This window comes from Ambystoma mexicanum, chromosome 1p (genome assembly GCF_040938575.1).
Source record: "Ambystoma mexicanum isolate Mex_15411 chromosome 1p, UKY_AmexF1_1, whole genome shotgun sequence".
NCBI classification, from domain to species: domain Eukaryota; kingdom Metazoa; phylum Chordata; class Amphibia; order Caudata; family Ambystomatidae; genus Ambystoma; species Ambystoma mexicanum.
The window spans coordinates 113,416,213-113,442,753 of NC_090921.1; the positions used below are offsets into that span (position 1 = coordinate 113,416,213).

The window sequence follows — 26,541 nt, forward strand, 5'->3', positions numbered from 1 at the left end:
GCCATTTTAGTGTGTTTCTTTAAACAGAATGCATCACCAGCACATGGAATTTACAGTTGCCAAAAAACAAACCCTTTAGGCTCTCAACACAGATGTTACTCTTTCTCCTAAACTCCGCTCATTCCCACGTTATCTTCAGGAATGTCAACACTTCAAAAGCATACATTATAAAAAGCGAACCTTCGCCTCCTTACATTACAGCCCCCCACTCGCTAGCACACTGGGGCTGGATCTCAATGTTCAAATCAATATTCACAATTTGCATGTCAAATCCTCGCAACTATTTCCTGCCCTCATGGCAGAATAGAGTGAGAACTCCGTCTCACTTTGCAATCCAAATTACAACTTTAACTGGGGAAACCGCATGATAAAATTCTTTCCTAATTGAACATAAATCTTTCTTCACCATTCCGTGGAGCGCTTTAAACATAGCCATTTCCGGCTTGTTTATCGCCCTGTGCTCCCTGGCTCCGTTCCCAAGCAGTAATTCAGCCACGACTGATTTACTGAAGGGCAAAGTCTTAACCACACTGCTATCGGCCGCGGCAAGCCAACACAAAAATGCTGTCTATTTGATGTCTCAGAGCTGCAGTGAGACCACCAAGGAAATGCGACAGCCTGCTCCTCACTCTGCACTGTGTTCTCTCACACAATTTGTCATTTCACAGCAAGGCACTGCTCTGCACAAATCCCCAAGCTGCCACCAAATGTCTTGAAAAGGTGAACATCTTCCTCGGGACCAGCCCTTGAGAGCAAAAATTACCCAAATCAGCCCAAAATACAGGTTCTATTGTGCCGAGCAGTGAACTCATGCTAGTGACAAATGACACCTTCAAAATGTTTACCATTTATTAGAAAAAGCATAAAAAGTAAAATTAGCAGCACTTTGGGATTCAAGTTAGAGAAGATTACAAAACACAAAACTTAGAGAACTACAAAATATAGAGAAACATAGAACTTAGAGAAACATATAGAAACACAGTCCTACGCCCCTTCAATCAGCACTGGGAGACCCTGGCCCTCATAAGCTAGCTGTTGCCAGCCCCGCTCAGAGGACAGCGCTGCAGGGTGCCGACAGAGCATCAGGTTCTGGACACTCGATCTTGCTCGAAACAAGTAAACGGATGGATCTCCCACCTGATCCATGTGGGCATGCATTTTTTTGTAATCTCGTGCTGTCAGTCCATGACGCACAGTTCCTGAACTTTCCCTGTGTAAAATATAGGCTTGCTCATGGAAAAACCCAACTCTCTCTGAGATGCTCCCTGCTCGCTCCTACCCCTCCCTTGGAGCCCTCTCTGCGAAAGCACTGGATGTCCTTATCAGCGTGTGGGCAAGGCCGTACCAGGCCTTCTCAGGGAAACAGGATTTGTTTATGAAGCCATGCAGGGCTACAGTTAGAAAGGCAGAATATTCTAAGAGAAGCCAAGATGAATTAACCCCATGTGAGCAAGCTCTAAAAGGCATGCACTCAGCTTAGTGTCCATAGCGCTTAAGATTGGCTATCTAAACGCTATATAGGTGCCATAATGCTCAAAACACTCCAATAATGTCTCTATTAGCTACAGAACTGGGGCCTTCACCCTGCCTGTCTATCTACAATGCATAATGTGACCTGCCACCCCTACTAGGCCTGCATATTCCTTGTAGCTCACTACTACGTAATGGAGGTGCTACAACAGATTATTGTCAGCATTTAGCAAATACTTTGAATAAACTATTGGCTTTCAGCGGCTAATGCTGTCATCTAAAGCCCCGATTGGCAAATTGTCACAGGCGTGCGATGTATACCCAGGAGAAGGATCGAGGGCCAACAAGATATGTCCACCGGCAACTCAGAAAGGCGTGGAGTGAGGCCCTTCCCCCTTCCGGCCTGCGCACGAGCCAGCACCACCTGGCCGTCGTGTGATCTCTCCTGGAGCCGTGGCCCGGATACGCCTCCGCCGCGTTCACGGTATAAGTTTGCAGTCCGATTTCTCAGGATTGAGCCAGCGTTTCTACATGAAAATCGGTGGAGTAATGCCACAGGCTCTCTACCGCCGAATGCAGGTGTTTATTGGCGTGTAGGCGGCCCCGAACAGGATTAATTTATAATAGGATATATTACGGGCTGGAGATCTCCCCTCAGGCGGCCATCTCCGTCGTGCGCAACAGCGCCCCCCCGGGTCGGGAATTTTCTTAACTGACCCAGACCAGATTGCACCTAAGAATTTCACCTCTTGAGCAGGCCCCTGTACCTGTTTGGGATTTATTGTCCACCCCCGGTCTTGCATGTGTGTGATCAACTTTTCAGCAGCTTTTTCTACATGTTCTTTCTCAGCACTGGTCAGCATGATGTCATCAATGTAATGAGCAACATACACATCATCCAACTGCACCATCTTTAAGTCTCTGGCAATCAATCCATGACACAGAGTGGGACTATGCAAATACCCCTGGGGCAATTTAGTAAAGCTAAATTGTCTGTCTCCCCCAAGTTATAGCAAATTGGTCTTGTGATTCAGTGTCAATATCAATGGAGGAAAATGCATTTGCCAGGTCAAGGACCACATGCCATTCACCCACTTCTTTCGTAAGGTTTTCAATCAGAATAATGATGTCTGGCACCGCCGCAGCTAAGGGCGGCACCTTCTTATTCAAAATGCGGTAATCAATTGTCAGACGTCATGCCCCATCTGGGCAGCGGACAGGCCAGATAGGCGAGTTGAATGGACTGGCTGCCGGCCTCATTATGCCAGCTTTTTCCAATGACTTAATAGTTTCACCGATCTCTTTATGTCCTCCTGGCAACCGGTACTGTTTCACGCACACTGGCTCAGCAGGAGGTAAATGCAAGGGGGACCATTTGGCATGCCCAACCACAATGGGGTTAACAACTCTCACATGGACCTTCCGATTGCCAAAAACAAATTCACCTAAATCTGTAGTCACACTTTTGCCCAACAACACATCCATGCCAACGATATACTCCGGTATGTCTGCAATTAAGACATTTGCTGTGAAAGGCAATCCCTCGCCAATTGACATTTTTACATTAAAGGCTTTTGCAAATGTTTCTGCTCCCCCATAACCTTTGACTAGAACTCTGGGACCAGATAATTTACCTGGATTGCCATTCAAAATGGTTACCTCAGCTCCCGTGTCTAGTAGAGCCAAGACATGTTTTACTTTCTCATCCAAATACAATGTAAGTGGCACAAAAGGGTGTCTGTCTCTGGGACTGGTTCTCTTTATTAACTGTACTTCCAGCCCTTCAATCAAAAATGGAGTCTGGGACCTGCCACTTGTCCTTTGCCAAATCAGGGTAACCTTTTGCTCACACTTTGGTCATCAACACCTCTTCTTCAGAGGGTGCAGAGGGCTTAGTTTTTCCTGATCCCTGTTTTCTCAGTTTCTTCCATTTCTCAAGCAGCACAGGTGTAGGTTTGCCGTCTATCTCTTCCCTTGGAATTTCCGCTTTTAGCAGGTCCACCCACATTTGTCTGTGTGTGACCTCAATGGTGTCAGTTTTCTCTTTAGACTTTACATTTTTGCCACGCTTTTTCTCTGAGTCATTACTCGCAGCCACTAGGCGCACCACTTTGCGCACATCCAGCCCTTCTAATTGCCCTAACAGAAGTGCCGCTTCACTAATGGGTTTGCCTTGCGCTGGACCCAGCAATGAAAGCAATGCTCCCTTCATATGGCTCGGAGCGTTTCTCAGCAAGCGTGTGCGCATCCCAGCTGTAAACAACTCCATGTCAGGCCCTGCAAAATTTGAACTGTACAGTGCACACTGTAAACCCATCTCTCTAAGCTGATCTGTCGCTTCTGTTATTGAACCCCAAACGCCCCAATTCTCTTCCATATCCATCGGACTCCCATACAAATTCAATAGGGCAGTCTGAAGCCAATTAAACAAGGAATGCGAGCCTTGGTGCCCGAGTGCACCGTGCACAATCTGCCCCAGCATTACATTAGTAGTGAGTGAACCCATCTTTAACAGTTCTTCTGAGGTTAAGAAGATGCTATCGGCACCCGTATCCCACGAACGTAGATACAACTTCAGAAGTGCTTCACCTGCCCTCCGTCTAAATAATTTAGCAATCTCTAAAAGCTCTGTCTGTGTATAATCACAGACAATCCTAGTATTCTGAATGTTTGCATTGCCAGCTTGGCCTTTTGACTCGTTAGTGATTAGCGGCCGCGGTGGATAAACACATTTCTTTGGAGCACATTCCAGCTCATCTTCGTCATAGCAGTCTAATTCTGCAAGCCTGACGTCAACAGATTCATCCCAGTCAAATGTTTGCTCAGTTTCGTTGTCACTAACTTCACCAGACCATAAATTTGGGTCCCAGTTATCTTTCCTAATTAGTGCGCGAATCCTTAACTTTGACGGATTGGCCCGCCACTGTCTGCGCTTGTGTGTGGCTACATGCACAGCTAAGGAGGCACACCTGTCCTCCATCTGATCAGCCCGCTTAACGGACGATTCAAGGGTCTCTCTCATTATGGTTTGTTGCTCCTGAGCAGGGACATCTCATCAGTTAATTTGCGAATCTGCGCATCTTTAAGCAATTCATTCTCATGCAGCTTCCTGAGCGCCTGCAGGAATAACCAGCCTATGTTTCCTGCTGCTTTTAGCTCCCGTCTGCATTTCCCAAGCGGCAAATTCTCCAAGCACTCACTAATTACCGCCGGGAAACATCATTTTCAAGCATGTCCCATGCCCTCGGTGCCGAGTACTGATGCAAAATGTCTGCCACACCCGACCAAGCATTTGTTGCCGGCCATCCTGGGATGTGACAGAGTGCATTCATCTTTTGCATGTTTTTTCCAGAAAGGCATTGTGCTCGTAAATCCTGCAATCGACTACGCCAAATGTAGTGAAAAGGGGAATCCCTCACCCTCCCTTGGGACCAGCCCTTGGTGCTATAATCACTCCTAATCACCTTCCCACACAGGTAAGTTTATACGAAGCACGATGAACTCAGTCTGGAAGAAAGCCAATCACACAGAATATACGATGCTTGCATTTATTTCTATAATCTCTAGCGAGAACTAAGCAGCAATTTACAATAATATGGGAATAGAAGTGCAAGCTGAATAATACCAATTGTCAGTCATAGATGAATATGCAATTATTTATCTTACGCTCCTAGCAAATGTGGATGATCAGATCACACCCGGGACCCTTGCCGCTACAGGTGCCTGGCACTCCTCGAGAGAGGAGGGGAGGACTGGCCAAGCCCCCCACAGTCCTACGCCAGAGCTGGGATGTGATGCTAGGAGTCTCGGCCCAGATAGTGCACAGCTGGTCGTCCAGGCTCTGTTCCACTTTGTGCGTGCGTTTCACCAAACAGCCCAGGATGAGTCCCTCCTTCACTGGCCCGGGTATAGTTCTCTTATTAGGGGCTGCACGTCAATCACTATGAGGTACCAGCTCTTCGAGAAGCTTCTGGGCTCATCCTTCCGGGCAGTAAACATGTTTTCGCCTGGAAAGTTGCAAGACTGGAAACAGCCAGTCTTGGTTCCCAGGCTTCATGCACATTGTTTTGGGGAAGGCCTGGCATTCCTGTGTTATCAGTGCGCCTGACTCGCAGAGCGAAGACGAGCAAGGCTGTGCAAAGCTATGCCTGGCTCCCAAGGGCTGCGTAGGGCCTCTTGCAAAGGCTAGATGTTTATGTCTTCAAGAAGGGCCTTCGCAGTTAACCCCTTACAAGCATGCAGGCTCACCCAGTTCGAGAGGCCTGGCTGATTTCAGCATTTTCCTCCATGCTTCGAATAAGCTCTAATACACACAATATAGCTCAATAGGTTAGTGCAAATGCAGGTTACTGCAAGCACCTAGAAGCTTATCACGACAAATGTAAAAATGTCAATTGGCGAGGGATTGCCTTTTACAGCAAATGTCTTTATTGCAGACATACCAGAGTATATACTTGGCATGGATGTGTTGTTGGGCAAAAGTGTGACTACAGATTTAGGTGAATTTGTTTTTGGCAATCGGAAAATCCATGTGAGAGTTGTTAACCCCGTGGTGGTTGGGCACGCAAAATGGTCCCCCTTGCATTTACCTCCTCCTGCTGAGCCAGTGTGCGTGAAACAGTACAGGTTGCCAGAAGGGCACAAAGAAATTGAGTCATTGATGAAAGCTGGCATAATGAGGCCGGCAGTCAGTCCATTCAACTCGCCGATCTGGCCTGTCTGCCGCCCAGATGGGGCGTGGCGTTTGACAATTGATTTTCGCGCTTTGAACAAGAAGGTGCCGCCCTTAGCTGTGGCGGTGCCAGACATCATTACTCTGATTGAAAACCTTACAAAAGAAGTGGGTGAATGGCATGTGGTCCTTGACTTGGCCAATGCATTTTTCTCCATTGATATTGACACTGAATCACAAGACCAATTTGCTATCACTTGGGGAGACAATTTACCTTTACTAAATTGCCCCAGGGGTATTTGCATAGTCCCAATCTGTGTCATGGATTGATTGCCAGAGACTTAAAGATGGTAGAGTTGGATGATGTGTATGTTGCTCATTACATTGATGATATCATGCTGACCAGTGCTGAGAAAGAACATGTACAAAGTAACCAGAAAGAAACACAGGTGAGCAAGCAGTGACAATTTGCACAGAAATTCCGATCAATGGCTGGGTGCGCGACTCTGCTGCAAGCGGAAAAAGTGGCAGAGCGCAAGACGCTACTCATGTTAAATGGAAATGGTATCTACAGCAACGTGCGAAAGCTGGCCGCACAGGGGTTTCCAGACTGCAGAACAAACGCTGGAGGCAGTAGATCTGGAAGCGATGCCTGAACCAAGCACCCCTGTGGCATTGCCAGAATCTCCCTTCAAAGTCGCACCCGCCTATGATACATTGACAGAGGAAGAACAAAGGTTTGCATGGTTCACGGACGGCACAGCAAAGTATGATAAAGGGCAAAGACACTGACAAGCTGTTACATTCCAGCCCCACCGAGAAACACTGCTGATGAGAGATGGTGTGGGAGGATCCAGTCAATATGCTGAACTGCAGGCGGTGGCCTCTGTGATTGAACAGGTGAAAGAGACAGAGACTGCATACATATACACAGACAGTTGGGCCACATATCAAGGCCTGACACATTGGTCACTGGCATGGAGAAGAAACGGCTGGCAGATCAAGAACAACACTCCGATCCGGGGAGGGCTGGACATCTGGGAGGAGATGTGGTGCAAAGGTGAGAGGTGCAAAATCTGCATTGGGCATGTCGATGCACACATGCCCCCTGACACCTCACTGGCTGCCCTGTTCAACAACGAAGTGGATCAAATGGCAAAAATTCACCCAGTGACAACACCTTTAGAAGCTGAGGTATTGCAAGGAATGGCGGACTGGGCACACCAAACCTCAGGGCACCTAGGGCAAGCAGGAACTTATGAATGGGCTAAGAGGAGACAATTGCCCATTACCATGGATAATGCCAAGCAAGCTGCCTCCCAATGTTTCGTGTGCTGCGAAATGAAGCACTACCCACTGGAGAGGAAGCCTCAAGGCCCTTTGAGAAGAGGTGAAAGAGCTGCTAGCGTATAGCAAGTTGACTACATTGGCCCTTTACCGCCCGAGAATGGAAATCATTATGTGTTGACCATGGTAGACACATATTCTGGACTGCTGTTAGCCTATGCAGTTGCCCATGCAGATCAACGGGCTACCTTGCAAGGAATGGAATAACTCATCAGGCCTTATGGCATTCCGGATGAAATCCAATCAGATCAAGGCAGCCATTTTGCTGGACACAATGTGCAGAACTGGGCGCTAGAACAAGGCATCGTATGGACACTGCACATCAATCGATACCCAGAATCCTCTGCTCTGGTGGAGCACAGCAATCTGTTGCTCAAGCAACAAATAAAGAAACTGACTAAGACTCACACTCTCAAGGGGTGGTCCAAACACCTGGCACAAGCACTGTTTGTACTGAGCAATTGTCCATTGGGAAACCGGCAGACACCCTTTGTGAGACTGACAAGTGAGAAAGTGGAATCCACAAAGACTCTTATTATATGGAAGACAGACAAAGAAGCAAAGCTGCCTGTGCAAGCCACGACGGGTAGCATTGGACTTGCTTTATCGACCTATGAAGATGATGTTATATCAGCAGGACAAACAAAATCCATATCGCTGGGTATTGGCATCAAATTGCCGGCTGGCACCTATGGACACATTGCTGCACAATCCAGCGTGGCGAAAAAAGGCATTGACATTTTGGGAGGTGTGATTGATCCCGATTATAGAGGGACTGTTTCCTTACTCTTAACGCTGGTGCATCTGCAGTACCATTAATGAAATATGACCGAATTGCACAATTGATTTGTGAGCAAGCAGTCATTCCAACTAGTGGTTGAAAGTAAGCAAGCCCCAGACACTACACTGAGGGGGAAGGAGGCTTAGGTAGCACCGGGAAAAAGGTGTGGGTTCACCATCCAAACAAAAAGCCTGAGGCTGGGAGGTATTAAGTCAAGCTGTTGGAAGTACTTATGTTGTACTTTTGCAGAATTCTGACATGCCTGTTTATATTCCCGCTACTAGGCTCACACCATGAACGTAGAGCAGTATGCAGGGGATGGGACTTGCCTTGCTGTGGGTGCTCCGGACCTGCCAAGCAAACGCTTTCTCTGTAAAGAATGGGTTGATGCAAGACGCTACATGGACTCTGAAAATCGCATGCACTACACCTGATTCTCCAGTCCTGCGTGACAACTACAACCGCACCGTAACCTGTGAGAAAAGCGCTACAAATGAGTATCCACATGGAACTGCTAAAGTACTGGCTTGGCACATTGTCGGGCATCTTTTGTCACTGACTCATACGACTGGCGTTTATGAAATCTTAGGCCCAAACTTTTCAGTGAATGGATCCAATAATTTCTTTAATGTTTCTTCTGCCCCAAGAACGACAGCGAGTGTACTCGCCAAGATTTTTTGGATTATAACCTGACTAAATGCATTTCATACAATTGTGCGTTGAAACGGCCACTGCTGGATGGTAGTATGGTGTTCATATCTAAAACTAATATTGTATATGGCAGGCATCCCACATGGAGAATGGTGTTTTTCAAATCACACAAAGTAGAAACTGTGAATATGCTAGATTTTTCAGTAGTAAGACATTTAAATTGCAAACACGTAATGCACGCCTCTATCATTAGAGAGGTACACTTAGACATAGATTTATCACGAGGCAATGTTTCCTTAGTACTACCAAGCTGCTACAAATGGAGTCAATTTCTATGGCCCATCACCAAATTGCGCGTAGCTAGGGGGCTAGATTCATTGATTGCAGGAGCAGCGGGGGTGGGAACGGGAGCTTTAAACGCTTTTGACATAGAAACTGTGCGCAATAAGTTAGCCACAATGGTATCTGATGCCAGCACTGCTGTAAAACTTCTGGCCCAGTGGGGCCCATTGATGAGCACTACCCTGCGCAACACTGCTACAAGTATTGGCAAACACTGGAGATGGCAGAATTTTAGCTATGAAGACATTTTTTCTGCCATAGGGCAGGTCAACAAGACTACTAAAGACACACGATACATTTTATGGCAAACTTTATTAAAAAAGCAGGGGTTGGCTTTTCGCTCCAAGTGGGGGCGACTATCCTCAACCCACTGGCACACGGAGGTACAGCTACCAGCAAACATATGGATTAAACCGATTGCTTTTGATTGCATGAAGAACACATGCCATGCTTTAATGCAAGTTAGTAGAACCGCTTATGCTTTAGAAATATGGTGTCCTTTTATAGTCTTGCCTATGAAAATAAATGGTTCCTGGTGGGTTCCGCAGATATGAGGGGAAGGGTTAGACAGATAAAACTACACCATCCAGTCACACCTGCATGCCTTGGGATCAGGGGTGGGTGTGTCCCCAAACTGGAAGGATTCCGGACCCATGCATGCATCCCATAGCAGTGGAATGCACCTGGATGCAATACAACATTAATGGGACTGACATTTTCCAGATAGATCAGCATAAAGCCTGTGTCGTTACTAATCATTCCTTGCTTATTAACAAGTATAGGTTATTAGGGAATCCTCAAGTATTTTGCGTAGATCAGGTTGTGACTATCTTAGACATTGTTACTCACACCTTATATTCATTAACCCAGTGGTCTCACACTACTCTGCATGCCGAGCTCACGCATTTGCTTAATTGGACTCTACCCTATGGGGTGATTACTGATCGGCTTAAAGCTATTAGACAATTTGCTCAAACTGCTTGGAAAGATTTCCAAACGCTAGCTACCTCAGTTATCTCTGCAGAGTGCATGTTGATGATAGACAGAAATCAATTTATTAAAACTGCTGGCCATCTGCAATCGGTTACTACTCACCACTGGTGGGATGTATTCACTGGATGGTCTCCCTCCTCTACGAGGCTGCTTAATATAATGTTGCATCCCTTGCTGTGGCTGCTGATCTCCCTAATACCGATTGCTATAGTTTTTATTGGGCTCTTGCGCAGGATGACATTTCTCTATAACAGAATGACTGCGCTGGAAAAACAGTTGATCAGCCTACAGCACACCGTACATGCTCCTTAATCATGGCACTGAGTCAGCATATTCAAGCCTCACTTCGAAAGGGGTGGAATGTCATGAAAAGCTTCTAGGCGCTTGCAGTAACCTGCACTTGCACTAACCTACTGTGCTATCTTGCGTGTATTTAGAGCTTATTCAAAGTGTGGAGGAAAAATGCTGACCCAGCCAGGCCTCTTGAACTGAGTGAGCCAGCATGCTTGCAAGGGGTTAACTGCGAAGGCCCTTCTTGAAGACATAAACATCTAGCTTTGCAAGAAGCTCTGCGCAGCCTTTAGGAGCCAGGCACAGCCTTGCTCGTCCTCGCTCTGCAAGTCAGGTGCACTGATAACACAGGAATGTCAGGCCTCCCTAAAACAACGTACACAAAGCCTGGGAGGCAAGACTGGCTGTTTCCAGTCTTGTAACTTTCCAGGTGAAAACATGTTTGCTGCCTGGAAGGGAGAGCCTAGAAGATTCTCGAAGAGCTGGTACGTCATAGTGATCGACGTGCAGCCCCTAATAAGAGAACTATACCTGGGCCAGGGAGGGAGGGACTCATCCTAGGCTGTTTGTGAAACACGCGCACAAAGAGGAACAGCGTCTGGACGACCAGTCGTGCACTAGAGGGCCGAGACTCCTAGCATTACATCCCCGCTCTGGTGCAGGCCTGTGGGGGGGTTGGCCAGTTCCCCCCCCCCCTCCCTTCTCGAGGGGTGCCGGGCACTTTGAGTGGTGAGGGTCCTGGGTGTGATTCAATAGTTTATTCATCTACGATAACTAGGAGGGCAAGATCAATAATTGCATATTCATCTCTGACTGACAATTTCCATAATCCAGCTTGCAGTTTCATTCCCATTTTATTGTAAAATGCTGCTTAGTTCTCATTAGACACTGTAGTAATAAATGCCAGCATCAAAACTTTTTTTCCAGATTGAGTTCACTGTGCTTCGCATAAATACTTACTTGTGTTGGAAGGGGATTAGGAGTGATTTTATTGCACTAAGGGCTGGTCCCAGGGAAGTGCAGGTTCTCCCTTTTCACTACATCCCCGTATCGGGTCAGCAGCCTGTCGAAGGTCTGTCTACCAGGGAGCTTAGGCAAAGATCAGCTGTGCATGGTGATGGTCCCTCGTAGCTTGGGATGAGGGTGCCTTACCAGGTCCTCTCTGGGTCAGTTCTTGAAGCATAGCAGCTTTCAGATTGTGAAGGAGAGCCACAGCAATTCTTCTCGTCCAGCAGGGCTTCAGGATCAAGCTTCAGTTACTCATCGTAGTGGACTTCAGCTTCTGAACACGATTCCTAGCAGTGAGAGGTCCCCAGATATATGGTTGATCTCCCATTCATTCCGCTGGGTCACACTCAAGCATCCAATCATGACAACGGTCATTCATGCAGGCAGCCAATCGGGCACACGGGGCATTCAGGCCATTCACTTCTCTCCAGACACTCACAACAAGTTATGTGTATTGGGATAAGTACCGAGCCATTCAACATTCCAAGCTGCATTCATACCGGTTTCGGGCAGTGCTGTCTAAACCATTGTGTCAACCACCAGATACTAGACAGCCACAACATAGAATGCATATTCATCATACACTCCATTCACCCAGGTCCCACCCACAGTCGTACCCACAACATACGGTCGTTGAGAAGGCTCCAGCCAGTCTGGTTGGCACTTCCCCCACACTACCATGTATGGAACTTCCACCCAACAGCCAGTCAGGGGGAAGGGACAGAGGCAGGGCTTCCCGGGACTTCAGAAAGATCAAGTTAACAGGTGATGGAAGGCAAGAGGCCATGGGGGCCATTTTGTCTCCATCCGGAATCTACCGATTCCAACGGCAGGTCCTGGGCATCCCAAAATGGAGGACACTCGGGGCACCAGTCATTTCAGCACGGGGCTGCCACCAGCCCATACCATGCTCTGTGGGTCACACACAGGTGCCCAGAAACATACACTAGGGGCACAGGGTTACACCCCTACCCATGGGTGCCATAAGGGTACCCCATGGGTCTGTTCACCAAACCAAAAGAGAGTCCCACCTGAACTCCTGCATGGTAAACATGACAGAACACACGATAAAAAGCAGTAAAAGGACAAGGATACGGAGGCCCTGTCCCTCCAATGCATTTCCAGCATCACAAGGGGGACCCCAAGTGACCTTCGGTGTCCACTCTGCAAGTCTGGACTTCTCTCAGTATGAGGAAGAGGGGTTTGCAGGGGTGTCCTCTCCTTTAGATTCCTTCCCCACAGGTGAAGAGTCTAAAGATAGACTAGATTATGTGGCATATAGTAGTGCTGGAGCTTCTGCTCCCATCCCAGACATGCCCCTTAGTCATGGGTTCTCGAAGGATAGTGTTCAGGTGGAAGTACCTCTGCTGTTAGGAACACTGGGCCCAGTCCCGCTTATGTAGCTTCCTCAATGGTAAACCCACAGGGCCTTGCCAGGTGTCCGGTGGGGGATACTCATTTGACTGATAGGCTTGTAGCACCTTGTCAGTAGAGCTGAGAGTTGTGAACTGGTCAGTGCATCGGTCAATGTTAGGAGAGCTGTTCCTAGAGGAGTTATGGGTAAGATTAGTCTCCAAGACTTGGGTCCTGATAGACACTCACCAGACCTTTTAAGCATGTAGTCTCAGAACCATGCTGCCTTAGCCAAGCCCAAGGGAAAGACTAGGTCTAAGGGGAAACCCATGGCCAGGAGGCAGAAGAAGAGACAGTAGGAAAGAGAACAGCCCCCCCCTGTCCTACCTACAACATCTGTTGAGGTAGTTGGTAGAGTCCCTATTCCTGGTTTGGAAGAAAGACTCCCAGAAAATCTTGGATCCTATAGGGCTCCCGAGCTACCTAGCATGCTGGTAGAGGAGATCCCTTGGGGAGAGATTAGTATGGGCCAACAAAGAAAGAAACCATCTTACCTAGGTCTGTGGAGAAAGGCCTGCTTCCAGTGGGAGGATTCCCCTCCAGTGAAGCAAAAGATACAATCGGAAGGTGGATTACTAGAAAGGAAGCCCACAGGGCCCAACAGAGAAAACCTTGAGAGGGTAACGGCTGCTCAGGAGGGGAGACCCCTTCCTCCTACAGTTGGGGTGTGACATTCCCCTAGTGGTTCATCCTAGTGTCAGGATACCACTAGAGAGGTCTAACACATTTTCTTGATGGTCCATGATGGGGGTTCCAGAAGAAACCCACTGCAGGAGTCTCCCTCTCTGTCAAGTTTACAGAAGTGAGACCGGTATTTGCATACTCCAGAGTTCACCTTTAGGATTGGTCTCATATTAACCAGAGACAAGGCCTACTTTGTTTAGCCCTTTGAACCTGGAGACCTCGAGCAGTACATTGAAATCGGTGTTTGTTGATCACACCACTATATGCCTTAATGTCTACCCACAGAGAATGACTGCCAAGTCAGTTATTGATGCCTTTCTGAATAGCAGTCCAAAAGACAGCTCCTCTGCTGTGCTCAGTAGCAGTCGGACCCAGGGGAGGTAGAGTGAAGTGGCCCATCAAGTGTCACTTAGCTGTCGTCCACAGGAAGGGGGCCAGAGAGAGAATGGTCAGATCTCTCATAAGTTTTAATGGGGCCTTCAGTGAGCCCCAGAGTAAGAGGTGGGGCCTTCTCCCATTAAACTTATTTAGTACATCCCTGAACATTTGAGTTATCTGGGCCATGCCACGTTTCACAGATTGGCAAGGGAAATTAGTCCAAAGGCCTTGGTGGACCTGCCCAGGTTGCCATAATGTTTCCTATGAACAGTATGGAGGATTCTGTCTTGAGAGATAGAATAGGAGCTTTGCATATGGCTATAGAGAGGGAGCCAGAGAAATCTGTGTCTCTCCCTGCCCTGTGCCAGAGCAACCCTTCTAATGGTTTCAGTGAGGAAGACCTAGTGTCTTCTTACCTGACCTCACATCAGCATGGTGAGCTGGAGATTTTGCAGGGGCAATCTGCCCCTTGTTGTCACTGAAAGTCTAACAGATTGGTGTAAACCAGACTGTATTTTGTGGCAAGCCCACCAGGTTTGGGTGTTGTGGTTCAGAACAAACAAGAAGTTCTGGCAGTTGGTGTGAGATCCACCTGTGTTGGAACAAGGAGTGCTCGAGCACTCTAGCTTTCCAGAGTCCAGTTCTGAGGATCTGGAGGAACATAAAGGTAAAGCCAGTTTGGGATTCTGTATGGACCCTAGAGCTCTATATGCTGTCCCCGAGACAGATACACACTCCCTACTAAGAGGCAACAATTTGGTGCATCAGCTCTATAGTGAAAAGTACAGTTGCCTTTATGATCTCTCTGCAGGGTATGGCAACAAATCCCTTGCAGTCTATGCTGAGGAGGAGACAGCAGTTTCAACCTTCTCAGATCCTTGCTTCAATGTATGGACTTCTGGATTGGTGGCTCCAACTAACACCTGTCAAATGGGATTAGCACCTGTTATGAATGGGAAATCGGATCATAGCAATACATATCTGGATGACATGGCAGATTCAACCCCCATTTGGAAGGAACCGAGAATAACTCGAGAGACTGGGTGTCAGGACCTTGATCAGGCTGCCTTGTTTGGGGAGACAACCAAGTGTTAAACTGAACAGGAGCCATTGGCCTTCCTTGAGCATAAAGTTGGTGTATGTGGGGCCAGATGCAACCTCTCATCAGTGAAGTACTTCATGTACAGAACTGGGCAACCGCTACTACTCAAGCCTAAGTGAGGAATTTTCTGGGTCTCACTGGGAAACACAGGAGTGAGATGGCAGGCTATAGCAATAACGCTGCCCCTTTGACTGCCCTACCTATTCATAGGGGACCTAAAGAATTCTTATGGACCCTTGAGTGTGAGAAGGCCTTCACTGGCCTGAAAGAATCCTTAGGTCAGGTCACTGGTTTAAGGGCACTTGATTGGAAGAGACCTCTCTTAGTACAGACAGATGCCTATGACACTGGGATATGATGACAAAGGTGAGGAAAAATCTATGTTCCACATCAGAGACCAGGTTAGGCATGGAGAACTCTGGTGGCCCCAGGTGGAGAAAAGGTTTTTTTTCATCATATGGTGCCTTAGGAAGTTGAAGTCATACCTCCATGGGACTCATGTCACTGTGTATGCTCGCCCTAAGCTTTTGAAGTGGTTGTTGGATATAAATGGGGAGAATCCAAAATGGCTCAGGTGGTTCATGAGTCTGCAAGCCTTGAACTGCACTTGGGGCATAGGCCAGATCCCAAACTTAGCAATGCTGATGGTCTGGCCATCTGGGATAACCGACTGAACAGAGTACCCATCCAGGGGTGGATTAGTTTATACCCATATCTACTTAATTACTACAACAGACAGTTCTAGCAACACAGTGCAGTTCAAGGCTTGCAGACTCATGAACCACCCTTTGCCCCCTTGGTGCTGAAACAAAAAAACCCTGACCAGTAAGAGCAACTACCCTCCTGTCAGTATCCAGAGTGCATCCCTTTCCTTCGTGAAACTGCCTATCCTCTGTGTTCCTTTACAGGGTGGGTTGTATTTTGTAGTGTGCTAGAACTGTCTGTTGTGATAATAATAAAAGTAGATGTGTATACGACCTTGACTGGACAGTCCCTTCTATCATTGGGTAACAAGTTTACTTTCGCTGTGTTACAACCAACCAACGATCCATGACCATGCAGAGATAAGCTTGCCATTCCATCGAAGTTACCAAAATTGGACAAGGTCTTATAAATCACTTGTATTTCAAGCTGTTTGGATCCCTTCTGGTGCACTAGAGGTGTGGGGTTGATTAATGGTTTATAAACAGATATTCATCCCTTCGCCACTGGTACCCTGGAAGTTGATTCGTCACACCAGCTGGATAGGGAGGGGCGCAGCACCTGCAAATAAAATCACTGGCACTTTTTCCAGCTGCAACTCATGACATGCCCGATCCATATATGAGGCACTAGCACACAACCAATACCCACACAATGCTTAAAATACATGGGCCTAGAATCTAGGCCATGCGACAGGCTAGTTTACCCAACAGGGGGCCAGGAAGAGAGTAGTTAACATACTTGGGTGTTACCCTTCATCCTGGCACTACCCAAGGGGGGGGCATCCAACCGCCACAGAACTCAAGAGCTGAAGACTGGGGATCATGGTGTCACCTGTGCCAGACATTCACTCTTCACTGACCACACGTGCAAACTGAGGCATGACACAGCAGTTCCTTCACAAGTTTATTTCTTCCTCTTTAACAGATCATAGAGCTAGCTAAGCGATTCCATCCTATAGTGACAGGGTTTTTGTTGGCCGTCTCGGCACTTCTTGACAAGTAAGATAGACCCAAGTGCGGCCACAGCCAGGAAGACAGACGAGATCACCAGGAGCGCCAGTACCAGCCCAGGACTGTGTTCAGAACCTGTTTAAGAAACAGATTTTAGAGTGGGTGTATCAAGGGCTACAAGACAACTTTATCCGACAACAGAGCTAGTGTGCGATCACTAATGCAGAGGTATAGACATGTTCAGGTTGCTTGTGGTCTCATGCAGAAGTGACCAAGCATCTCAAGCTAGACTGCCACTGTTGGGGTGGGACCAAGTCTAATATATGTAGTTTACTCATTTTGTTAATGACTTGGGAGGCAAAGTAAGATTGGGGGGGCGTGGAAGGGCACCCGTAGCAATGCCAGAGGGTAAGATTAATACTAAATCTTCCAGTCGTAACCTTTGTTTTATTGCAACCTCCCCCTCCCCCCCCCCATGCCAGCCAGAAACATGAGGGTATAGGTGGCCTACACTACAGTCACTGGTTATCCCATTGCAACCAATCAGACGTGCTCTGCAGGAGCCCTGTATAAGGAAGGAGATGAAGATTCTGATTTTCATCCAATAAGAGACCTTAGTGCTGGCCAATAAGAATGCACGGTAGCGTTTGCCCTGCAACCCCATCCCCGTTTTAGGCTCACCATGCACACCTCTAGGTAGGCACGGGCAAAACGCCATTGCAGGTAACCTGGCAAGCCCACCACCAGAAGACAGTTCATCATAACGAGGGAGACCTACCTGGCGGCGACAGATCCAGGAAGTCCGACTGCTCCGGTACAGCACGCTTGGAAGTCAACTCCCCCAGGATTGTTAAAGGGCCGATAACAGCTACTTCAGACTCCACTGGCAGGAGGCCTGCATTTAATGACACAAAAATGAAGACCCTGCTACCAGTTGATCTACTGCCATGCTGATATCACAATTACCCATTAAACCTACCGGGCTTGGAAACATCCCTCTTGCCTCTCGGTGCAGCCACACAGTTTCCAGAATCACAACAGCTGCAGATGCTACTGGAACCTTCCAGCGCCACATAACTGGGGAGAAAACAGGGCATTTAACTCTAGTTTTAAACCAGTGCAAGCAAGTCATTCAGTCTTAGAGTCTCACCTGTTGGAGGATTTGCTGAAGGAACACGCCTTGTCCACGGCACCTTGTTCGCTGCCAACTGGCACAGCCTTGAGGCTGCAGGTGATGTAGATCTAGAGAAAGGACAACTCATGAGCCACTGGTGCCCAGGCAACTTACTCAAGACAGGAGTGGGCACGGGGGGGGTGCGCAACTCACCACATGGCGATCATCGCCAATGAATCGGAAAGCATCCACCGTGAACTGAAGCCGGCTTGGCTGGGGCCTCGGGGAGATGAACGAGGAGGCGGAGTCAGACAGCTTCCCATCAACCAGGCACCTGTACATCATGGAACACAGTTAGGATATTTCCTAAGCCAGCAGGATCTTTCCCTTAAAAGGGAGGCGGGCACTCCATGCAACCAGGCCCACCCCCGCAACATTAAAAGCCAACCCCCAAAATGAGGTTGATGTGTACATGGGGTAGGAAGTCTACTCGCCAACGCAGGGTACATCCGTAAATTCTTCACCATCTCATGGGAGGCAGCAATTACAGTACTCACCACCTGCATGTACAGAGTAACGTGCAATCTACTAAGTGGTGAGGGGAACAGGTGCCGCCGGCCCTCACCCATGGGATGCAATGATGTCATATCTGGGACTGGAAGTCTGGTCTGGAGTCAAAGTGGCCACACAGCCATCAACATATACAGTCATGGCCACGTGGTTGCCAGGCTGGACTGAGGCTTCTATGTTGAAGACATCACCGAGCTGGAAAATGCTGTTGGGCCTTGGAGCACTCCAGTCACCTGCAACAGGAAAAACACAATTACAGGGTGTATTCCACTGGGATTTTGGGGAGGGGGGTTGCCAAGGAAACTGGCCCGACCAGGCACTAAGAAATTAACCAACACTACATGGACCACCTTCCAGTCTCTCTCGCCTTCATCTGATGCATTCCAAGAGGTTAAGAACCAAAACCTGCCTGTGGAGTCATCAGCCCTCCAATGACTGTGGGTAGCCTGTAGAAATGCATGGTAAGTAGCTTAGCATAACCCCAGAGGGAATGGTGCGCCATCAGCAGAAGGCAACACTGAGCCTCACTTCTGATAACCCCAGATGAAGCCCCTCTTCATACCACCCATGACCAGCCATCATGACCAGGAGACGGTGCTCACGAAGGACCGCTACTCCAACCCAATATTAGTAGGCCAAGAGAAGGGCACAGCTCTTATCTGCTGTGCCTCATGGGAAGGCACGTAGGGTGCTTTTTGCTCATACCCCCTGGCTTTCTACTAGCTCCACCCTAGTGGCATCACAGGTGAAATGCTCCATGCAGTCAGGAACAGAAGAGCGAGTCCAGGTGGACAGTGCACGAGCCCAACCCCAGGATTGGGGAGAAATACATGTTAGTAAAATAAACGCTTAAATCCTAGGGTGGTCTGCAGGGCCTCACCAGCACAATCAAATCCCCGGGGATATACACGACTGCATGAAAGTGCCCAAGAAACCAGCAACTGAGTTACAGAGCGCATTAGTGCGGTTAGTCTGGAAAGGGAGCTATAACGGTGACATGATCACTCTTATACTGGCTGAGGTCCCAAGTAATCTCATCCCCAGTAGCATGGTTTCATAGCCATTTAAAGGGCATGCGGGTTACTAGTGCACCCCAGTCTCTGCTGAGGCCACCTACTGCTCATCAAGCGTAGGGAGAAGGCAAGACTCTCCTCTGCGGACACCGTGGAGCTGTAGGGGATCCAGGTGGGCTTGATGGCCTGGCTGCTCACGTTGACATTCCTAGGATAAAAAAAAAAGTCACATGACTGTACTCCCATGAGGCACCACAGCTTTGCCCAAGATCACAGCTTTGTCTCACCTGGGATAAATGCACTGCACGAGGACAGCTGCCGGGCTGGTCCTGGTAATGACGCGGCTGCTGCTTGTGGATGGAGATGGGCTGTAGGTCAAGATGGAGCTGTAGACCAGCAAGTCTGGGGTCACCTGGAGCAAGAGACCAGAACAATGACATGGTCAGAACTTCACATCTTAGCAACACATGTGTACTAAAGTCCAGGGCTCAAGTTGAGGGTGCACAGAGTCGATTGGCCCCCCTCTGCACCACCCTCCCCCACACACACACTTTTTTAGCACTTGCCCCCATTGCTACAACAAAAACGCAAGACTCCCCAACTCCAGACTGCAGCGGAGACTTGGGTGGTGGGGGGGGGGGGTTTAGCTATGCTTCTTTTCTACCTGGCTGGACAGATGCACAGTAACACTGATCACCCGTTGGGGACACAGATCCAACTGAAGATCGCAGGTCAAGAGCAGCACAGGTCCAGAGCATGCATAGGAGAGCCGCCCGGAGCAGCACAGGTCAAGAGCTTGCAAAGGAGAGCAGCACAGGCCCAGAGCTTCAATAGGAGAACAGCACAGGCCCAGAGCAGCAGTTGGAGAAATGGTTGTCTGGTCTGCACTGTCATCTCCAGCTTCTGCGGTGCCATATGGCCATGGTCAGCTAACTGACATGTCAAACACATCGCACTAGGCAAAACGAGAGCTCAGTGGCTTCCGGTTGAAGAGTAGAGGCTCTAGGCAAGGTAACAGTTGGATCCTGAATAAGCACCCAACACAAACAATACATATATATTTGGCAAGACAAGCAGACAATATGGCCATACCAAGGGGATGTGGGAGGGTTCCGCTGCATGGCTCAGTTGTAGAGTAGATGGTCCAGCAGTAGCCATGCCAGGGACCGTCTCATATCTGGCATCTTCCTTAGGCAAGTTTCCCCCCCACCCCTCCCAAGTGCCCAGATGACAGCATTTCTACTGACCGTGTACGCGAACCTACCAACCACACAGGCAGCGGCCAGAGACTCGGTGCAGACTGCCACACAAACAAGCATAGAAACTCAGGAGGGGTGGATTCTGGAGGAAATGTGCAGGCTACCTGCTCAACCATCTCACCGTGGGGGAGGGTCGCCGGTCATGAGTTGGATAACTTTGATGAGCTGCTAGCTTCTACAGTCACTGTACTGGTATTGTTCTGTTCAATGGTTTGGCGATGTTTTGTTTGTTTATTCATTGGTAATGCACACCAGACCCGGGGGGGGGGTATCAGGGCGCAGCGATTACAACAGATGCAAGGCTTAAAATTACAGGTTACAAGATATAGGCAAGAGAAAACATACAGGAGCGAGATATATACACAGCAGACATACGTCAAGGGATACTTTGATAGAATATTCAGGCACATTACCAAGGTATAGGTAGCAGGCAAGCAGATTTGAGCCAATTAATGTAGTTGTGTCTAAAATTCAGGTAGGGGAGGAGTGCGTGTGGGGTGTGGGTTAGAGGGGGTTGCAGATTGTGTGCAGGTTGTTGTGGTTTCAGACTTCTGCAATGTGTTGGAGGGCGAGTGTGCAGGCTATTGGAAAGTTAGCAGGGTTAGTGATTAAGGGACGCCTTCCCCACTTCAGGTGTCATTGGGGGGGGGGGACCAGTTGCCACATCAGTTTGCCCTGGCACCCATAGTTCTGCACCATTTGCAGTCAACGGTCTAGTGTTACGGGGGGGGGAATTCAGTACCTTAGCTGACCACCCTGGCTTGCATCCACGCTCGGGATCAGGCTAAGCTTTGCGTTACAGGATTGGACGCCCTGCTGGTAAACTGGACTGGGTGACCTCTCCCCTTCTGGAAGGTTCTCGTGTCCCTCCCTCTGGAAAGGAAGGGGCAGCCCCACAGTTTGAAGAACCCTCCCTAGACCAACCATCCTCTTTCGTCTTGTTTGGGAATTCTTGGTTAGTCTCCTGGAAAATTCGAGCGAATGAAGGCCAAAACTAATGATAAAGGCCCAGGGCTGGAAAGAATGAGGCGTCACCCCCTCCGAGTCTTCGGCTTGTGAGTCAAGGGGGTCCCACGCTGTATGCTTGGAAGCAGTCTCAATAGCATGACAGGCTAACATGACTTTTGGGGTGAGGCGATCAGAGAGTGGGTGCTTTACTGGGTCAACACACAAGTTGCTGACACCATGTTTTTCTCTTTGGGAAGTCGAGTTTACAAAGCCAGCGTCACTCCCCCCCTCCCAAAAAAAAAGCAATACAGTCTCCCCCGCAACCAAGTGGGAAAGGCTTACAATGCCTGCTGCCCAAGCATGGGTAGCCTCGTCCATCCACACACGTTTCAAAGCAGCCACGCTGCAGAGTGCCTTAAGGCCTCTGCCAACAGGAGTCCCTGGCGCTCTGGACCTACCGAAAAACAGGAGTCAGGAGAGGTTTTATTAGGGGGGGGGGGGTGAGGCGCTAATATCCACACGTCTTCAAATTGCGAAAAACCTGCAAGGGGTACCATGTCGAATAAAACAGCTTCACCCCCAGTCCTGGGTATACTCAGCTCAGAGAATGGCAGTATCCCCTTCCCATTATAGAACACATACTAGGGGGGGGGTGATTTATGAGGGGCCATAAACAGCAAAGATACCAGGAGGAGCATGAGGCACCAGACCTTGTCACTTCACCATATTGTTTTCAAACAACAGAAAAGAAGGGAAAAAAAAGGGGTGGGGGTGGTGGAAAAAATGAAATGGGCAAGTGGCCGAAGGGGCATGGAGTCGTCTGGTAACCAGACACCACACCCACTGCACTACCAGATTGCTCACGAACGCAATTCGGAGGCGTCCTCACCTGCAAGGTGTTGCCGCAGGCCTGCAGGGCCACCTGGAAGGTCACCGTGTTATCCGCGTTGGCCGACGTGTAGCTGCAGAAATCCGCCCCCAGCCTCAGGTCAGCGGCCTGCACCAGCTTGCCCGTCCCAAAGAGGTCCCTCTGCACGGTGACCACCATGGCAGCCTCCTGGCACTGCACAGCCAGCGGGGTCATGGGTGGCAGGGCCCTGCTGCCAGCCTGGCTCCAGGTACCAGTCAGGGACACACCTGGGGCAGAAGCCCGACTCCCCTGGGGGGCCCACGAGGAGGAGCCCCTCCTGGAGGAGGAGGAGGAATCCCACCACGGACTAGAGGCGACCCCCTCAGCCATCACCAAGCACAGGAGCACTGCCCTCACGAAGCCCACAGCCTGCCTCATACTGAATGCTGTACTGGCACACGGAGATGAAAGGGCCCTGCGGCTCCCTCTGCTTTATACCTGGGGCTCACCAGCGTAATATGCCGCACCTGGGACTCACGCTGCGTAATGGACCCGCCGCACCTGGGACTCACGCTGCGTAATGGACCCGCCGCACCTGGGACTCATACGCCACACGTGGGAGTAAAGTTATAAAATACCATACCTGGGACTCTGTATAATATATCAAACCGGCTTTGCTTTGTTGGCCATGTTGGGACTCTCGCTAACACCTGGGAATTAGGCTGCAGTTCTGGTGGGGGGTCGCCATGCGGATGCAACCCCACCAGGGCAATGCACTTCTCCCAACCAGTGCATGGCGCCCCGGCATCTTGCCACAGTGAACAACACAATCGGTTACTTCAACCTCAGCCCCGCCCCTGATGCTACAGTGGGCTCTCCCACCCCCTCCCCACAGAGTGGAACATGCACGTTTGTATCATCTAAGGAAGCAATTCGTCTTGGGAGGATAGCGCAGGGGCAACGTGTTCGTATTGGCAGCAAGATGGTCAAAGGAATACAGGTACGATCCCCGGGTCCACGCTTAGAAACCTCTGGGTATTAAGCGCACGTTATAAATAACCACTTACAATTACAAACAAAGTCTAATGGAACATGTCTAATTTCCCATGGTCTGAAAATGCAGGGCAGTTAAAGATGCAGGGTAATGAGCTGGGAAACAATAGCATAAGCCTGTTTTGTGCTGGCAATAAAAAGGCTGAACTTTTTTTATTAAACATAATACTAATAAAAACATAACCTAGTATTATGGGTATTCCCCAAGAAAAAGGTGTGCAGTGTTTTCTTAGTTCTGTTTTCTTTCCTTTCCTTTATTGTGCATTTGGTTATGCAACCTTTACGCGGAAATAAATGACTCCTCATAACACACATTTCATTAAAATACAATCAAGCTTCCCTGCTCTATCAATTAACAATCATTAGTAAAACCATATCGTACTCAAAAGTCTAAGAACGTTATCAAAGTTAAATAAAATATTTAAACGCTACTATTAAAATACTTGTCGTTTAAAAGATCCATACTGGTGGACCCAATGTCCGTCAATCGTAAGCATTGGGACATTTAAAAAAGGGTTAGTCAGTCTGCTGGTGGTTCTGAGGTGAGCGTGCCATAGATCCAGCTCCTGCCTCATGGTAACATCTTGTTTTGGGCCAGCTGGTACCCCTGCACCCCGTGCACAGCGATTGTCCGTGGCTCCCCACTTCCTCCTTCCCGACCTGACCCGGCTTTCCCCCCACCCACCAACCCTGATTGGTTCCTCATCTAGGTCATAAGTGACGCTCCCAGGGCAACCCTCTGCCCGGCAGCCCCTGTGGCGAAGGGCCCCAAAGCAAAGGGCGCCTCCAACAGAGGCGACTCCACAAAGTGTCAGCAGGTGTCCGCAGGGAAAGCCAGTAGCCAGCCGTCAACCAGCAACGACCAGGACCAGTAAGGTAGGAGTGGTCTAGGTGAGGAGTAGAGTAATAACTCTACCCTGGATGCCTAGAACAATTATCAAACCTATCTAAAACCCCTTAATAATAATTAACACCTCTGCTGCCTTCCTCAACATTACACTATTAAACATAACCGTGTTCAGTACAACACCCATTTGACCTGTTAGGCGTAGGCCTCTCTCCCACTATACAGGACCCTCAAATCTAACTGTGGATAGTATTGTAATTTTTTGGTCACCAGTGTCTCAAACATAGCTGGGTTTAGTACAACACCCATTTGACCTGTTAGGCATAGGCCTCTGTCCCACTATACAGGACGCTCATATGTGACAGACCAACTCACACCTAGAGAGCATTACTATAGAGTGAAACAGAAATCACTGGCTGGTTACTGTGGAGTGATACTGTGATTAGGTGCTAACGCCTCGTAAGATGACACAGTGATTCTTAATTACGCCCATTAGGACAATTGTGTAGGTAGTAGCTATCCTCCTCAACCCCACATAGCTAGCTCACCGTAGTGAACCTCGTCCAGGGAGACAGATATTAAGGACAGCCACTGATAACACCCAATGATGTAACCTAACTACCTCCCCTACCTCACTCAAGACAACGACTGAACAACTCGGCAACACCAGCTAACACCAACTACAGACAGAACCCAAACTTATAGCAGACAATTCTCTACGCCCAATACTCTCTACACCCAGAAGACAGCCAGACCAAAGCAAAAATCAACTCATCATCAACAAACAAAATAAAGACCAAAACAACTCTCAAGCTTAAAATACAGCACAAACAACCTATACAGAGTGAAAGGACAAACACACCAGAACAGCAACTAAGACTCACAACTGCAGAACACACTCCCACAGACAGGAACGAAAACCGAACCAACGCTAAAAGAAGAGACAAATCCTTCTACTTAACTCCATACCTCGCAAACAACCGGTCACCAGAACGAACCAACCCAACGCTAGAATCAGCAACAGCAGACAACCAAGCACAACCACGCAGAAGAAGAACAGACAACACTAGAAACAACAAAAACATAATCGACGCAATACCACCTTACATCACCAAATCAAGAGGAACCTCCACTCTACACCCACAATTCTTGGAAGAAGAACCTGATGAAAACAAAAACCCCAGACAGAAGCTAGAAGAACTTTTCGATGACACAGACGCACCCGGACCAACACTACAAATAGAGATTGACCAGAAAGGAAACCTCAACACCGATCAGAAGATGACCCCAACAATAAAGCCCAAACCAAACCACACCTCCAAACTGCAATTCAATCTAATAAACGCAAGATCCATGTCAAAACACGCAACAGAGATCTTTGACCTACTCGACGACAACGGCATTGACATCCTATTCATCACAGAAACATGGCTGGACGACAACTATAAAATCACACTCCAAAGCTGTCTCCCAACCAACTTCAAATGCCTCCAAGTAAACAGAAAAAATAAAAAAGGAGGAGGCATCGCAATAGCATTCAAAGGACACCCGAAAATAAAACCAGCCAAACCTCTCAACATCATTAACTGTGAAACCATGGTCATACACCTATCAGCATACCCAAAAACCAACATCACATTCATCCTGGTGTACAGACCACCGACATACGATGCAAACTTCGTCGATAACTTCCTAGAAGCCATCACCAACATAGCCATCAAGCACAAACACCTAATCATCCTGGGGGACTTCAACATCTGGGTTGAAGAAAGTCATGCCAACTCCCAAAACTCGCTGATTGGAAAATTACAAACATGAAACTACGACAGCTGGTCAAACGGGCAACACACTCGGCAGGACACACCCTCAACGCAATCTTCACCAGGGAAAAACTCATCACCACGGCACCACCGATACAAATACTGTGGAGCGACCTTCTCATCATCCCATTCGTGATCAGACTACCAACTGAAGTCTGCATCCAACCTTCCAAACTCACAACCACCACAAAAAGAAACTGGAAAAGCATCAAAGCAAGCCACGTATTCGAACAACTGCAGATGATCACATCCTCAACTATAGAACTAGAGCTGGCTGACC

General features: G+C 48.5%; 1 protein-coding gene across 1 annotated transcript; it reads right to left on the minus strand.

Annotated features, from left to right (window-relative positions):
• Nucleotides 1–16,727: 16,727 nt before the first annotated feature.
• Nucleotides 16,728–23,060, minus strand: LOC138469282 (zona pellucida sperm-binding protein 3-like). Its single transcript, XM_069609031.1, has 9 exons — nucleotides 22,581–23,060; nucleotides 19,772–19,896; nucleotides 19,589–19,692; nucleotides 18,527–18,704; nucleotides 18,115–18,235; nucleotides 17,938–18,029; nucleotides 17,767–17,864; nucleotides 17,566–17,682; nucleotides 16,728–16,922 (listed from the first exon to the last, which is right to left on the minus strand). The coding sequence occupies exons 1-9, from the start codon at nucleotides 22,977–22,979 to the stop codon at nucleotides 16,771–16,773; spliced, it is 1,386 nt and encodes a 461-aa protein (XP_069465132.1). The 5' UTR covers nucleotides 22,980–23,060; the 3' UTR covers nucleotides 16,728–16,770.
• Nucleotides 23,061–26,541: the final 3,481 nt, after the last annotated feature.